The sequence below is a fragment of the Dermacentor andersoni genome, chromosome 2 (assembly GCF_023375885.2).
Source record: "Dermacentor andersoni chromosome 2, qqDerAnde1_hic_scaffold, whole genome shotgun sequence".
In the NCBI taxonomy this organism is placed as follows: domain Eukaryota; kingdom Metazoa; phylum Arthropoda; class Arachnida; order Ixodida; family Ixodidae; genus Dermacentor; species Dermacentor andersoni.
In genome coordinates, this window is record NC_092815.1 from 21,338,418 (window position 1) to 21,353,325 (window position 14,908).

The 14,908-nt window shown below is 47.9% G+C and overlaps 1 protein-coding gene and 1 long non-coding RNA gene across 3 annotated transcripts in view; one reads left to right on the plus strand and one right to left on the minus strand.

Annotated features, from left to right (window-relative positions):
• Positions 1-14,908, minus strand: part of LOC126542779 (uncharacterized) — a 114,238-nt gene that overhangs the window by 35,055 nt on the left and 64,275 nt on the right. The window contains exon 1 of one of the 2 annotated variants that reach the window (XM_050189838.2): positions 3,053-3,072. The exons of the other annotated variant lie outside the window; for it this stretch is intronic. Within the exon in view, the coding sequence (XP_050045795.1) occupies positions 3,053-3,057 (5 nt within the window). The 5' untranslated portion in view covers positions 3,058-3,072. Of the gene's footprint in view, positions 1-3,052; positions 3,073-14,908 lie in introns of those variants that run through there. 2 annotated transcript variants of the gene reach the window in all.
• Positions 1-14,908, plus strand: part of LOC129387832 (uncharacterized) — a 239,617-nt gene that overhangs the window by 25,903 nt on the left and 198,806 nt on the right. The window lies entirely within an intron of this gene.

Consider the following 14,908-nt stretch of genomic DNA (forward strand, 5'->3'; position numbering starts at 1 on the left):
TTTTATGTTATCAATCAAATTTTCATTCCTCTGAAAGTTACACGCCTTACAGTTCCATATGTTCAAGACATTATGCCTAGAGGCAAAAACAGTCGACAATTAGGTCTCAAACTCGCAGTCGATGACTCGTTGAATCGTGATATTCAATATTCTGTAACGCTTTTATTAATTACAATAAATAATGGGACGACGCGAGTAGTTAAATTATCAGTTAACGACGACTAAATGGAGTCATTCAGGACTAAAAAGCAACAAGGAATAATGAACCATCCGTATGGATGCAGTTAGAAATGCTGGCAACTATATTGTCGTTGGCTTCTTCACGAACTGTTAATTATTAAATTGCTAAATGCTGACAACCCACACCATATGATGATTAAGAATCGACTACTCTCTTTATTCGACCAGCTTCACCAAATATATGGTTTATGTATTTGTTGATTCATTGTCGCATTGCAGCAATAGAGTCGTTTTCTAAAAAGTGCATGAACGCTAAATTCAACACTAGAAAAGAGATAGAGAGAGAAAGAAAGGAAACGCACAACAAACTAAATGACACGTTCCGCAGTTCCTACGAGTGGACGCATATCGCTGAAAGCAGCACCCCAACAAAAGCTCAAGACAATCAGTACCACACAGATTGGATAAGTACAAATAAGTCATTTGTGTAAAGGACGCATAGAAAAAGAAAAGACAGCAAAGTTCGCAGTTGCTGCCATTGAACACATGGAACATGCTGTAATAATCTTGCTCGCTCGCTCGCTCTCTCGCTTAGCCCGGTTGGGAGTTGGGAGGAACAGGTTGTAGCAATATTTCGGCTTCGTCTAGCATTTCGGAAGTATAGGCCGAGTAATGTGCAAAACACACGGACGCAAAAAGGAACAAGTAAACCTGGACGCGCGAAGAGAGTGACATGTTTTCAATAAAGCATTGCAACAAACGCGGATGGACGCTCTGTATAGAACAAGCCGCAGCGGCTGCGCTTTGCAGCTTAAATTTACTTCCTCTGGCCGATAACGGCTGCCACCCATAGTTCTATTCGGATAGTTTCCAGCTTATGAAGAGGTCGAACAAAGCATGCAAAAAAAAATGATTCAAAATTGAGTTCCAAGCCTTTGCCACCTGATCCCGAAAGCTTGCGCGCACATAAAAGGAAAATTTCCCCAAGTTGACAGCGCCGCAAGGACGCCATGTTGTTTCACCCACCCTTTGTCCTGTGATGGGGCCGGATAGCTGTCGAACTTCCGCCGTTCGTTGCCTGATTTACAGCTCTCACCGCAGGCATCGCTCGCGTCACGCGAGAAGTGGTTAACGAGCGCCTTCTGCATAAGCAAGCAGCCTTGCAGACACACATCGCAGACAAATAAAACACAGAAAGTTAGCAGACAGAGAAATCAACGCGCGTAAACAACGGCCGACATATTGGCCGCGTACATATGCATAACAGCGCGCGCGCGCACAATAGGCTTGTCTGGAGCACACCGTCAGTGCGTTTTGCATAATGAATGAATGAGCTTTCACTCGTTGTAGATTCAAAGCTTATTAATTCCGGTTCATTGCACTTCACTCTATCTTCTTAAACTTCGGTGAAAGATAAACGGAAAGAACAACACAAGAACCGGACGCTGCTCGTTGTTTCAGAGGCAACGAGCAACACATTAGCAGTGCAGCCGAAGCGAGCAAGTTCCAACGTCGAGACTTCGGTGCCTCCCTGTGCACAAGGAAGTGCACATCGCGCATCGAGCGGTGTTCGGTCAGTGTGAGATTTTCAAAAAGTTCTGTTATATATACCGTAGTGTTTCTTTTTTTTTTTTTTTTTCTGGCGAGCTCAGGAGTATTGAAATCAGCCAGCGAAGCGGCGTTTCGCAACATCGATAAGAGCAATGGCGAAGTGATTAGCAATAAAACTGTCGTTTTAGCACAGGCTGGACCGTTCGTTCAGTTCGCTCATCGACACTGCGAAAGGCGAAGGCTGAGGGAAAGAATTCACGGGTGGAATCAATGGATAGATATGGCACGAGATTGCGATCTCTGAGGTCGAGACTGGCCTGAAGAAATCGGGACTACGTGCGGCCGCCCACTATACGCATGCGTCGCACAAATCCGATTTTGCACGTCGTAGATTTAGTGCCGAGGTCTCGGTTGCATTTCGAGATATTAATTAATTAATTCGAGAATTGCCCTTCGAGAATTCGAGTTGCACTTCGAGAATTAATTAATATTTCTTACTGCAATCTGCATATGTATACAGAAAATTGAAGTGAAGCTAAACGCCATTCGAACTTATGTGACTTCACCACGAGGAAAAATAAAAATTTAGTGACTGAAACATAATACTGCCCTGATAACGGTCAGACCAGTGGCAGAGATAAACGTTTCCTCAGGGGTGGTCTTACCTTCTACTTTGCCTGTGCGGCTGGGGGGGAAAAAGAAAAGGAAAATTGGCGGTGCGCAAGGGTATTTTTTTTCTATTTGGTTCTCTGATGACGAACTCACCTTTTCTTTCCCAGTAAGTTCGCTGCATAAAGAGAAACAGAAGAGGGATTTTTGTAGGTTTACTTGCTAAAGAAATTACACTTGTTACACGAGTGATACCTCGGAAAATGCTATAGTCACTGTATTCTGCCAGTACTCACCTCTGCAGGCGAACCATTAAAGCTAACAAAAGAAAGACGAAACCTGGAAGGACGCTATAAAGACCGCGCAACGAGCACCGGAATGAACATAATATGATGACCATGCAAGTACAGAAATATAGTTGCATGAATTAAGGATCAAGCGTGAGCAATGTGAACACAATCGAACTGGCAGCCGATGTGCACTGCTCAGACGGAACTTAAGCAGATATCTTTCTCCGTGTCATCTGCGAGAATCAAAAACCGATGCACGAGCTATATATATAGGAACCGCCTCACCCTCCGAGCAGCATACTCTTGACGATGTCTGATCGAAAGAAATGCTCGAGCAAGTCGTCGCAGGCGTCCACGAGTCTCCCATCGCCACCCACAGCAGAATCTCGGCCACAGACGGGGGGAGGAGGGGCTGCACTCACCACATATTGCATGGTCGGATGAAGAAGCCGACATGCCGTGCCGACGGACGCGCTGAGCGATCGAAAACTCGAGCACCGAGCCATCGCTCGCGGGCCTCCCTTTTTTTCAGTCCGCGTGTCGGCCATAAAGAGGCTTGAAAAACGGCTGCTGTTCTCGGGAAACGTGACGAGCCTGACGCGCTCTGACGTCAGCCGACGTCACGGAAACTGTCACGCGGAGAAGCCCGCGGCCCCGACCCGGGTTCTTTTATGCAGCGGGTGCCGCTTCCAGTTGTTGGCCGACGTGCGCGTTCCCGCGTTTACTGCGCGGGTGACGTGATATCTGACGCCACACAGCGCAGGAATGCGGCGTACGAAGTTTGTGGCGTAAAAACCGTGGTTGCGTTTGTTATTGTGCACACATGTGGGAAGGAAAGAAAGGGTGTACGCACGCGAATATGCGCTCACGTTCGGGTCAAAGACCCAGGTGGCGTAAGAGTGACGTAAATGCAGTAAACGTGACAATGTGAGATCGCAAGCGAGTTGTAGCGTCGCCAAGGTTGTTGATTCCTCATACTCGGGTAAAAAACGTCTTTGTGGTAGAGGAAGTCAGGTTGGCGCGCCACTTCCTTATACGCTGCGCTATGTCGACAATCGCATGTTCTTAAGCCTTACAGTTAAATTAATCGTATCCGGAAGGAACGTACGAAATTGATTCAAATTAGTTGGCGTTCGAAGAAATGATTCTGAGCCGCGCGTGCACCTTTGAAAACTTCCGAACACTGTTGGTCTACAAAGAGGCTTGTCGAACGTTGGCCGTATCCAGTCATACACCATGGGCCAGTGAAATGATTGCAGCTGGAATTTGAAAATAACGTACATGTGTTGTCGCCAAAATGTTGTATTATTTGGCATTTCACAGAGGAAGGACTTGTTGGTGTTGGATTCTTTTGAACATGGAACGACTTGGATATGTATGTCAATGACCGTATCACACGTGGGCATCTTTTCCACACCACTTCGTCGTCTTCACTATATATATATCCTCTCTCCTTCCTCTCCTTCTTGTTCTGTTCCACGCACAGTACTGACACCTCTCAGTTGAGCGTTTATTGTTCGTTCAATTGTCCGCCACTTACGATATTGCGGTCCTATTGCGACTGCTTGCGAACTGCGCTTGGCGTTTCGAGTGCGTGCACCGTAAGGCAGCTGCGGTTGTCAGCGCTGGTATTTCAAACAAGAAATCGAAAGACGAATAAGCTTAGACGCGGAGCCCTTGCCTCTTTCGAGCAAGCAATTGCGCAACCCTACAGTGCACCGTCGCTCTTCACGCCTTGAAGTCCATACCCGTGAGTTGAGTCTGTCGTTACTGCTCTCCGATTGCACAACAACCGCAAGATCACCGTTCACAAATTAATTAACTAATTAACATTTAATTACAAAATGGTGCCCCAGAACCTAATTGCGGAGAGGATGAAAGAACATGCATCATAAATGTATACGTGGCTCCGCAGACAAAGCCTCCCAGACAATGTAAGGCCAGGCGAATAGCCGACGGACTACGCGCACTACCAGCCTGAGACCTCATTTATCTATACGCAGGATAAGTGTCTGTGTGTGGTCTGTGTAATGAGGCCATTGCTAATGAATGTCCGCTCGATCAACCCGATGCCCGGACTGAACTTACCACGAAGTCACCAGAATGTTCGCACGTTTGTCAGTAACTCTAGCGATTCAATCAAAGCGTAAAATACAAACGAAAAATGAAAGCACCACGGCGCTTTCGCAAGTTTTGCATTAAATGGCGAAATAATCGAACTTGAGTTCGCTCCCTTCTCAGTCCCCGCCACATCCGCCGTGCAGTAGTGTAGTGTAAGTTCAGTAGCGCGTGTTGCAGTGCGCCCAATTCCGAAGCTTATAACCCTGTCGATTTCGGAAAGGCTCGCGGATGCACATTAAACGGCGCAGGTCGACAGCAAATAGGAGAGGGATCGCATCGGAGCACAGTCCAGTTTAACTACCGCATTATGGGATTCTGCGCTCGTATGACATCCTGGCGGACGGTATAGTTTCTAGACTACTGGCAGCCCGAATCAGTCGATGCCTATATTTCGCTTATGCTTCCTTCCGGACGAGAAAGAGAGAGAGATAATTTGTTAGAAAGGCAGAGAGGTCGGGCTGAACTAGCATGCTCTACTCTGCTACTCTGCGCATAGGAAAAAGAGTAATGAAAGATGATGATGAGAACAGAAAGAAGGGATGGATATGTACACCCGTGAGCAAAAGTGTACGGACCACAGGCTCGCCGAACAAACAGAATTTTTTCGTAAATAACACGCATAAACGAAAACTGACGAGTGCACTATAGAAAATTCGTAATGCCAAGTTTGGACTGCACCCTTTAATTTCAAGTTGCATTTACAGACAGAAGAGAAAATGAGTTTTATCGCATAAGTATTCATTAAGTAATAATAATGCAGGTGTACCGACTAGCCCAGCTAGCTACCGTGCTTGGCATCGCCTGACTTTAGTCTGGAGACGAAAAGTCCTGCCACAGCCTATTTCTCGCAGGCGCGTGTACCGGTGGTCTGGTTGAGCCCAGTGATGTGCTGTGCAATCTCGCATGAGCGCAGTCAACAAAATGTTTAGATCGCTTCGCGAGTATATATATATGATTATAAGCGCCGCTTCTTCCAGGTGCGAACAATGTAAAACAAGCATCATCGCTGGGTTCAGCTTTGGCTGCCGTTCTATGTGCAATATTTTTCTTTTCTCTCGCTGAATTGTTAGTTGAGACTACGTATCAGGAATTGCCGAGGGACGCGTTTTTAAACGGACATAATGCGGTTCTAACGTTCGTAATAAAACAGGCAATCGTTCCATTATGAAAATGAATTATGTGCGGACATAATGTGCCTAAAAGCACGGAGTGTTTCCCCGTCATGCGTTTCACGGACATTCCCTTTGTTATTATTTAAACAGAAAAAGGTTTGTTTTTCTAAAACGGACATTGCCTCTGCATAACTGAAAACGGAAACACTGTGAGTTTCGCGACGGCATGCACGGAATATCTGCGAGTACTGCGTGCGAAATTATGTTAGTTTGTTTCTTTACTGTCTTCTCAATTAACAGTCGACTTAAAAAGACACCGCGCTTCTCGAGAATTGTGTGGCCTGAACAAAGGGCAGTGACCACGACTTCTACCGAGGAGCGGCGTAGCGATCGACTTCCTAGAATCAAGGTGGCGGGCTGAGCGACAGAACGTTCTAGAATACGGGGCATAGTCTTAATTTCTTTTTTAAAGATTACATCTGCTCCAAGGGCCAGTCAATATTATTCAGAGCATGGCTATATATACAGGGTTGGTTCCTGTTATGTGTCTTGAAGTGCCGGCTGTCTTTCGTATCTCGTGTGTACTAACCGGCGTGGTTATCTGTACTTTTGTGATCTGTTACAAACGCGTTTGTCGCATTCGTGAACTCTCGAATCAGTGTAGTGATTTGCCATATCTGGTTTGTTGATCTTGTAAATTACGTAATAAGTACGTATTACTCAGAATGGATGCTACGTGATATACTATACTTCTCGTATTACGGATTGTCCGTTTCCCCTGCTCATCCATGTTGTAATTACGGAAATGATTGCGGCAACATTTTACCAGCTGTTTTCTCCGCAGTCTAAGAGTTCTTTCTTTTTATTCTTTACAGTGCAGTGCTTGCACCTTGTTTACTGGAGCCCGCTTTCGCCATTGTTGTGCAAAGAATTTCACACCGCAGTTTGTGATCTCGCGCACAAAACGACCGAAAGAACAAAACAAAACAAAAATCAATAAAGGACCTCAATACATTCGAATTTTTTTCTTGTCCCCTCTCTTAACGGTCAATTAACAGCAAGCAAGCGAAGCAACAAATTATTCTGGGGAACATATTTATTATGTCGAAAGAGCGTGATAATCGCGATAGTTTGAGTGGGCGCTCAGCCGCGCTATCTCGCGTAGATACGGGTGTCCAACAGACAATCGCCAAACTGCAAGAATGCCGCCCCGCAAATGTTGCTGCCTGCCGGAATGGCCCGGTGCATGACCCGCAGGCCCGGTTCAGGGCGGCGCAGGAGCCCTTTCTAACGGCGCCGCAACAGCTCGCCCGGCGTTAGCTGCTGCCCGCCCCGAAGGGCAGCTCCGCTCGCGGGAGAGGACTGCCACCCTCCCTCCTCCGTCTTGCCCCCGTAACGTCGACATCAGCGGCGCCGCAACCTCGGCCCCAACAGGTGGTCGCCGGCTCCAGCGCGGCGACGGCTGGCGAACGGCAAAGGAGAGCGGAAAGTGGGGGAGAGCGCGAGGGGAGGAGGCGCGGGACCTGTCTCGACCGTGCAGCAGCGGGGCACCGTTTGCAGGCGAGCCGGATTTGGCGTCGAGTACCGGTCGGGTCAGCAGGCTGGGTATAGATTAAGTTACATCTTTGTCCAGCGCGCTTGATGAAGATGCTGCTCTTCTGCCCTCTTCCGATTCAGTTCGGAGCCCGGACGGTACATGAATGTCAGCAAGTATCGCTCACCGATGAGAGCGTCAGCTTTGTTGCTCGAGCGTTGGGCCGCAAAGTTACGAATGTGGAGTTTGACCAGAGCTGTCGGTTTCAAGGTGCGGCACTCGTATACCTATACGGCTGGCATGTCCGTTCGGCCCGTTTTGTGCCACACCTTTAGCTAAAGCTCGAGTACAGGTTGGTAAAAATGACAAGCTTGCATTGACGCAAGTAACGAAGGATGAACGTTCACAAAGTATACCTCCTCGCGAGAACGCCGCGTAAATGTTTGCGGCGTTGTGGGGTGCTACTCCCTCCTTTGCAGCGTCGACAGTGCCCCCGAGAACGCAAATATAACGTTTTCTGCTCCTTTATCGACATCCATGGGTGAGTGCCAGGACGACCTCCGGCCTGTGAAGCAGTGAAGGAGTGAGTTTCCATTGAGTCTTAAAACTCCAAAGTGCAAGCTCCCACGCTGCCCGCCGCCGCGCATTGCAACCAATGCATCGTCATCGACGGTTAATGCTTTAACACTTTATAATCGTTATTTTCAGGTATTCAAAGTTATTCACTACAGTCGTTATGTGATGGCAGCCTCTTCACCACTTGCGAAGTGTTTCAGAGCTAAAACATATTGCTTGTCTATAGAAATTACTAGAAACATGCGTGTCATCTACGTAGAAACGCCCCTCCCCATCCCGTGTTAAACGAAATGCCTCGTAAAAGAGAAAGATGATAGAAAACCACTACATACACCATTAATTTGTGATTGCGAAAGTGTGCTCCTGTGATGCACTTCCCTCCAAAGTTCTGACTACGCCTTCTGCCCGGGTAATTGAGCAGCAGGAGGACGACCTCGATCCGATGGTCGCGGGCGCCGCACGCGACCACCACGTGCGGCGGCGGCGGCACGCAGGGCAGGCCGGGGTGCCCGCTGCCTTCCACCTGGCCCCATCGAACCCGCCGCGTGTTGCCCGCCCGAACGGCGCGTTGACGTCGACGACCGCGAAAGCGCGCAGGCCTGCGAATCCACCTGGCTGCAATGGCAGAAAGGCCGAACTGGCACGTCGCAAACATGAAGGCAGCTGGCGATCGGTTCTTGTCGCCCACGAAAACAACTAAATGATTGTACTACTGCGTTAATTCACACCGAAACCCAACCGCACTTCGAACAGTTGTTTATTGTGACACGGTTTCTGGACTTCTTTGGCCTTCGCTGAAACGTACTGTTGTAGAGCCTTGATTGTTTATCTGTGCCTTTCGACTATAAATAAAGGGGCCTGAAAGTCGCATCCTGCCGCTGATAAAGAAGAAGAAAAGTACAAAAAAAAAATTACGACCGAACTCATCTGTCGATGTATATGGACTGTAATGTGATTGGCATTCGATCAATGTAGCGACACGCCGTATTTATTAGGTCACGTTTATGTAACATCTGTAGTGGTAATTCTGAGACTACCGTTGCTTCGGCTATATGCGACATACTCCCGTATTGTCCCACTTTGCTGTAGCACTCGCTTGCTATGATCGCCCATGAGCACGGCGGCTTGACGACGACTGCATAACGCGAACGCAGTGACGACGACGACTGAATGACGTCGATAGAACGACAAAGGCGGTATGACGACGACGGCATTGAGATGAAGGTTCTTTGATGATAGGGATGGTATGTCTTCGCCTGCTTGACAGTGACAATAAGGACAACGGGATGATGACGAGTGTATGACGCCTATGGCATGGCGACGATGGTAAAAGGACGACCAGTGACGAAGATAGAATAACGAGGGTGGCATGACGACGACTGTATGACAACAGATGTCTGAGGACGACGCAAAGATGACAATGGCATGACAACGGCGGCACAATCACGATTGAATGACGACATTATTACGATGATATGACGAAGAAGGAATGGCATCTGTGGATCGACAAAGGCGGTATGACGGCAATGGGATGGCGTTACTAAATTGATGACGATAGTAAAACGACATCACGACGACAACGGCAGGAAGACGTTGGGATGACGATGACTGTATGTCGGAGATGGCATGACTATATGCATACGGCGGCGTGACGACGACGGTACGACGAGAATCGGATGGCAGAGCTGGAATTACGACCATGAAACGACCACGACGCCATCACGACGACGGTATGACAACGAATGTATGACGACGACGCTATGACGACAATGGCTTGAACAGTGGCTCTACGATTTAATAACAAAGTACGGCCCTTTACGTGGGTCTTATCCTGTGGTCTTTCGAATGGTCCAGACGCCGTTTCTGTTTTCTCTTACTTAAACCTTTCAATTTCTTGCACGCTCGACCGAAACACACAGGCACAAGCTAACGACAGTAGATTAAAAAAAATTAAATTAAATTGTAGGGTTTTGCGTGCCAAAACCATGTGCACGATCTGATTATTAGGCACGCTGTAGTGGGGGACTCCAGAAATTAGGACCACCTGGGGTTCTTTAACGTGCACCTAAATCCATCGAAATGCGGCCACTGTGGCCCAGATTCGATCCCACGACCTCGCGATTAGCAGCCCCACACCATAGCCACTAAGCAACCACGGCGTGTAAGCAGTATATTTACATGGCCTCCTTCAGCGGCAAACGTCGACCGCAGAAAACGCCGCTCGGCACCACTAAGGCAGGCCTATAGCGCCTCGACATAGCAAGCTCGGCGCTGCTATCGAGGAACTCCACACTGAGGGTGCACTGCACTCAGCTATCAAGCGTCGAGACATGGTGACGACAGGGTGCTTTCTTTAGCTGCACCAAACTTTTAAACCTTGCCTGTGGCAGGTAGCATATTTCTAACTATATTGAGCTAAATTACTCGATGAGCCGCCCATATCACTTCCACGAGTGATCAAAATGTTTAACTGAATGATCAACAGAATTAGATTATTTGCTTTTTAGTTAATTACCTTACTGCACATATCTCAATATACGAATTGTAGCTAGTGAGTTTTCAGGGCATATCGACTTGAAACGAATTCTGAGGATAAGGCACCGGTTTTGAGATATGCGCCGTCAAACTTGCAATAAATTTCCACTGTTGCATTAACTTTCTTATGAAAACGCGGTTTTATGCATTGAAGCACTAAAGTAACGGGACCGCCAGTAAATGTTGTCGGACACCTTGAAATTTATTATATTGAAACTGGTGTACAGTCCTGAGATTTCGTTCCAACATGGATACGCCTTGCGAACTCACCGGTCATAATTCGTATAGAAATATGGACCGTAAAGTGGTACAGGCTCCGTTCCCGTTTTCTCTTACTTAAACCTTTCAATTTTTTACAATTACAATATTTACAAATTTACAATAAGTACACGTTAATTAGTGTGATTATGTTAATCGTCCAATTAGATATTTTGATATCTCGTAGGAGTAATGACCCCATCGGTGCAACTAAAAAACACCTGGTATAAATGATCGCTTATCGTAAAAAAATATTAACTGAAGGTGTTATCTCCCCGAATCACCTGAGCTGTGCAAAACGCCATAGTGGCGCACTGAAACTTCAGTACACGGGTGTTTCCGCGTCCCGTCGCCACCAAAATGCGGCCGCCGCGGGCGAGAACCAAATCCACGACCTTTACACTCAGCAGCCGGACGCTATAGCTGTGGCGGGTCCGTTTATCTTTTGCATGAAATTACGTGTAAGCGTGGACTGATGTCGCAAATGTATGCTAATATGAGCAACTCATACATCGAAGACAGCGAAGCTGTATATGGGAGTTCTCGATCGAAATTTATACCCCATGGCTTCGCAAACGCTGCACTATATCCGATGCAATTCCTTCGCTATGCGCGAGTCTCTTCGTATGTTTCACTATATCCGAGCTTAGTACTTCTATACTCTCTGCTATATCCGACGCGTATTCCTGTATATGCTGCGCCGGATCTAACGCCTCCTTAGGCGTTGGCTCTGTGCCGACACCGGCTTCAGTCTACGTTGCTGGCTTTCTTAGTGACGTTTCATCACCAACGCTTGCGTCCGGCTGCGAGTTCTCACCGGCGCCTGGTCATACGGCTGCTTAGGCTTCCGAAAGTTTCTTATGTTTCAGTAGAATTGACAGGTGGGCGAACTGCGTGGTGGTAAAAGCAGCGCGAACGACGATGAAATATAAAGTGCAAGGACATAGCGCAGTGCAAGTGCATCGTATATGTGTGTGTGCGCGTTACCCGTGTTTCGGAGGTTGATGAGACGCTACAACATCACGTGGGAGCGGCGAGGGTATCTCACTCCCCCGCATCGAGCGTCGAGCCACGTGCATGACCTGCCGGCGGTGTGGCATATCCGGGGCAATGGCAGCCGATAGCTCAGGAAAATTAGGGAGAGAGATGGCTGGCGTGCTGAGACATCTGTTAAGAGTCGTTTGCCTCTGCTCTACAGGCCCGCAAAGTCATATACGATATTGACAATGCGAGTTGACTTGTTAGCGCCTCATGGACTGTTTATGCTTGAAAATGCAGCACACAGTCACGGGGCCGCGAGATATCGCTTTATCTCCCAATGCGATTTCGCGTTCTATAGTCAAGGGCAATACTCATATCTCCACAGTTTTACTGCCATTCTGCCACAGCGCGGCCACATGTTTTTTTCGTGACACTAGTTTGCGTGTGATTTAGCTAAACGATCGAAACACACCGAAAGTGAGCGTTGCGGGATACGAACCGCGGATCAACTTTCTTGCAACTCCAATGCTCGAGTCGCTGCATTTCTAAGCCCGCCGCAATGAATGATTCGTGTAACGTGTCGACGGCTCGTTCATACTTGTTTGCGCGACAGAGTGCCACGCATTTCGATGACGAGGCATCCAGACACGCTTTGCAACCTGTGGCACTTGCTGTGCAGTAACAACTGCGCACAGCATTTACGTCAGAGGCTACAGCCGTAACATTTTCCTGTGCGTTTAAACGCATGATTGCCCGGGTGTAATTGGTTTCTGATTTCGAAATTGATCAGTTTCTTTATATAGTCAAGCAAATAGGACGTCGCGCGTGCTATTAGAACAGGAGCAAAATTGAACACGCTGTATACTTTAACTTTCATGGAGTGTATATTATCACGTTGCACTGACGGGCCGCTATCTTGTACACGTTCGAAAAGCCGACGTTCGATTTCGCCTCGCGCGATTGTCCAGGCTGCGCCGATATCGCGGCCTAGGCCAATCTAGTCTAATCGCGTGAGGCGAAATCAAACGTCGGCTTTTCGAACGTGTACAAGATAGCGGCCACGGTGAAGAACTCAGTATAGAACCACGAAACAACTTTTTATTGGGAAAACCTGTGCCCACAAAAGCAGGTGACACTGGAAGCACAACGATAGCGGCGAGCACGGTCGGCGATCGCCGAAATCTGATCTGCGGGTCAAGCACGTCGGCTTTTAGACGTGACTTGTCGAAGTTACCAGCGTAATCGCTGGTGCTCGCATGCCTTCCAAAAAATGCTAGAATACTACTTCCAGGAATCGTGATCAGACAAAGGCGAGAACATATGTGCACAACAGATAGAAACAACGATAACGCTCGAGTAAGTTCCAAATCATGCAGGCGCGTCTTGCGCTGAGCGATAACCTTAATTTAGTGAGTGAAATGCAGTCCCTGGAAAAAGGGTAAAAAGAACGCGCGTCACTTTAGTATACACTGAAGTGAGCCGCGGAGCGCACTTGGCACGTGCGGTAACAGCTGTGCTGACAAAGTGACTCCGACGTGCAAATTGCAGGGACATAACGGGGGAGACTTGTTGAAGATGCCACAAAAATGCAAACCATTTTCAGGACGGCGGACGCGAGCGTCACAGGATCAAGCGAGTGCTTGCTCCGCTCTCGTGCTACTTCTTTTGTACGCGGGTGGACTCATGTCCAGTGATGCTCCAAGCTATTCAGATTTGAACCAGCGGGTCTTTTGACCGTATTTTCTGCGGAGGCGTATATATTTTTTATGAATTTCCGATACTCGAGACCGTATAAGCTTCCTAACTGTATAGCGAAACTTTATATTCAATATTATACGCACGACATTGGACCTGCGAAAAAAAGTGTGTGTGTGTGTGTGTGTGTGTGTGTGTGTGTGTGTGTGTGTGTGTGTGTGTGTGTGTGTGTGTGTGTGTGTGTGTGTGTGTGCGTGCGCGCGCGTGTGTGCGCATATATACGTATACTCTTTTGATATGACTAATGAAAATCGAGCCCCTCGGTTCCCTTTCGTCTCGTTTATTTAGAAGAGACGAAAGGAATCTTAGGGGAACCGAGCTATGCGCGGAGAAGTAATAATCCGGAATTAGTACAAAAAACGTCGAAATTAAATCCGCATGCGCAAATATAGCTCTACACTCTAAAAACAGTTTGCACCCTTTGGGGTGTATATTTGTCCCACAACAATAATCGTCATCTGCCTTGCTTGCGTTTCCTTTCTTGAAAACTCGGCGCTCGCTACTTTCCTGTCGAGAATGCTGCGTCACACTGATAACGCGCATGCCGTTCGTGACTGGGAAGTACCGGGCTCGCAGCGTTAAAGAAAGGAAACGCGGGCAAGACAGATGACGATTATTGTTGTGGGACAAATATACACCCCAAAGGGTGCAACTGTTTTTAGAGTGTACACTAACTTCGTGCGTCTTTTTCGCTCCAAGCTTTGTTTTGACGTCTGTTTCCTTGTCCTACTGTATACGTACACTAGGGGCGCTATAACGTAAAGCTGTTCCAAACGTTTCTATTCCAATTCTGCAATCAGCGCTCCACTATTGGTCAGGAAATTTTCGGGCCACCTCCACTTCGCCTGTCAGTCACGCGACGTCACGAAAATCGCGATAGCTCGCCATCTGATATGAAGAGTACAGACTGATTATGCTTGATTAGGCCGCACAAAACAAAGAATTATTGTTTCTGATTCGACCGTTTTTTGCCATTAGCCCTCTGCTGTTGGTCAAAAATTTTCGGGCTGCGTCCACCTCGCCTGTCTATCACGCGACGTCACAAAACCCGCGAAAACTCCTTGCGCCAAAGTCACGTAGCTGGAGGTAGCCGTAGACTGCCCCGTCCCGGTGGCTGCCCGCTGATCGCTCAGGCACTGGCTACTCTCACCTGCAGGAGAGCACGGATTTATTTGCGTATAATAAACCTTCTTGGGTGACAGTATAACTTGATCGAGCCCTTTCGGCGCGTATACGACATCGCTCTGCAGGTCTTTGCTGAGGATCCGTTTTAGCTGCTTTCTTAACTTCCGTTGCACGCCGCCACGATTTCCGACCAGCTACCGCAGGCTAAGTAAAGGGCATCGGACCAATCGCAGACGCCGGCACCAGCCTCCTCGCCCGGTTATCTATTTGCACTGCGCTGG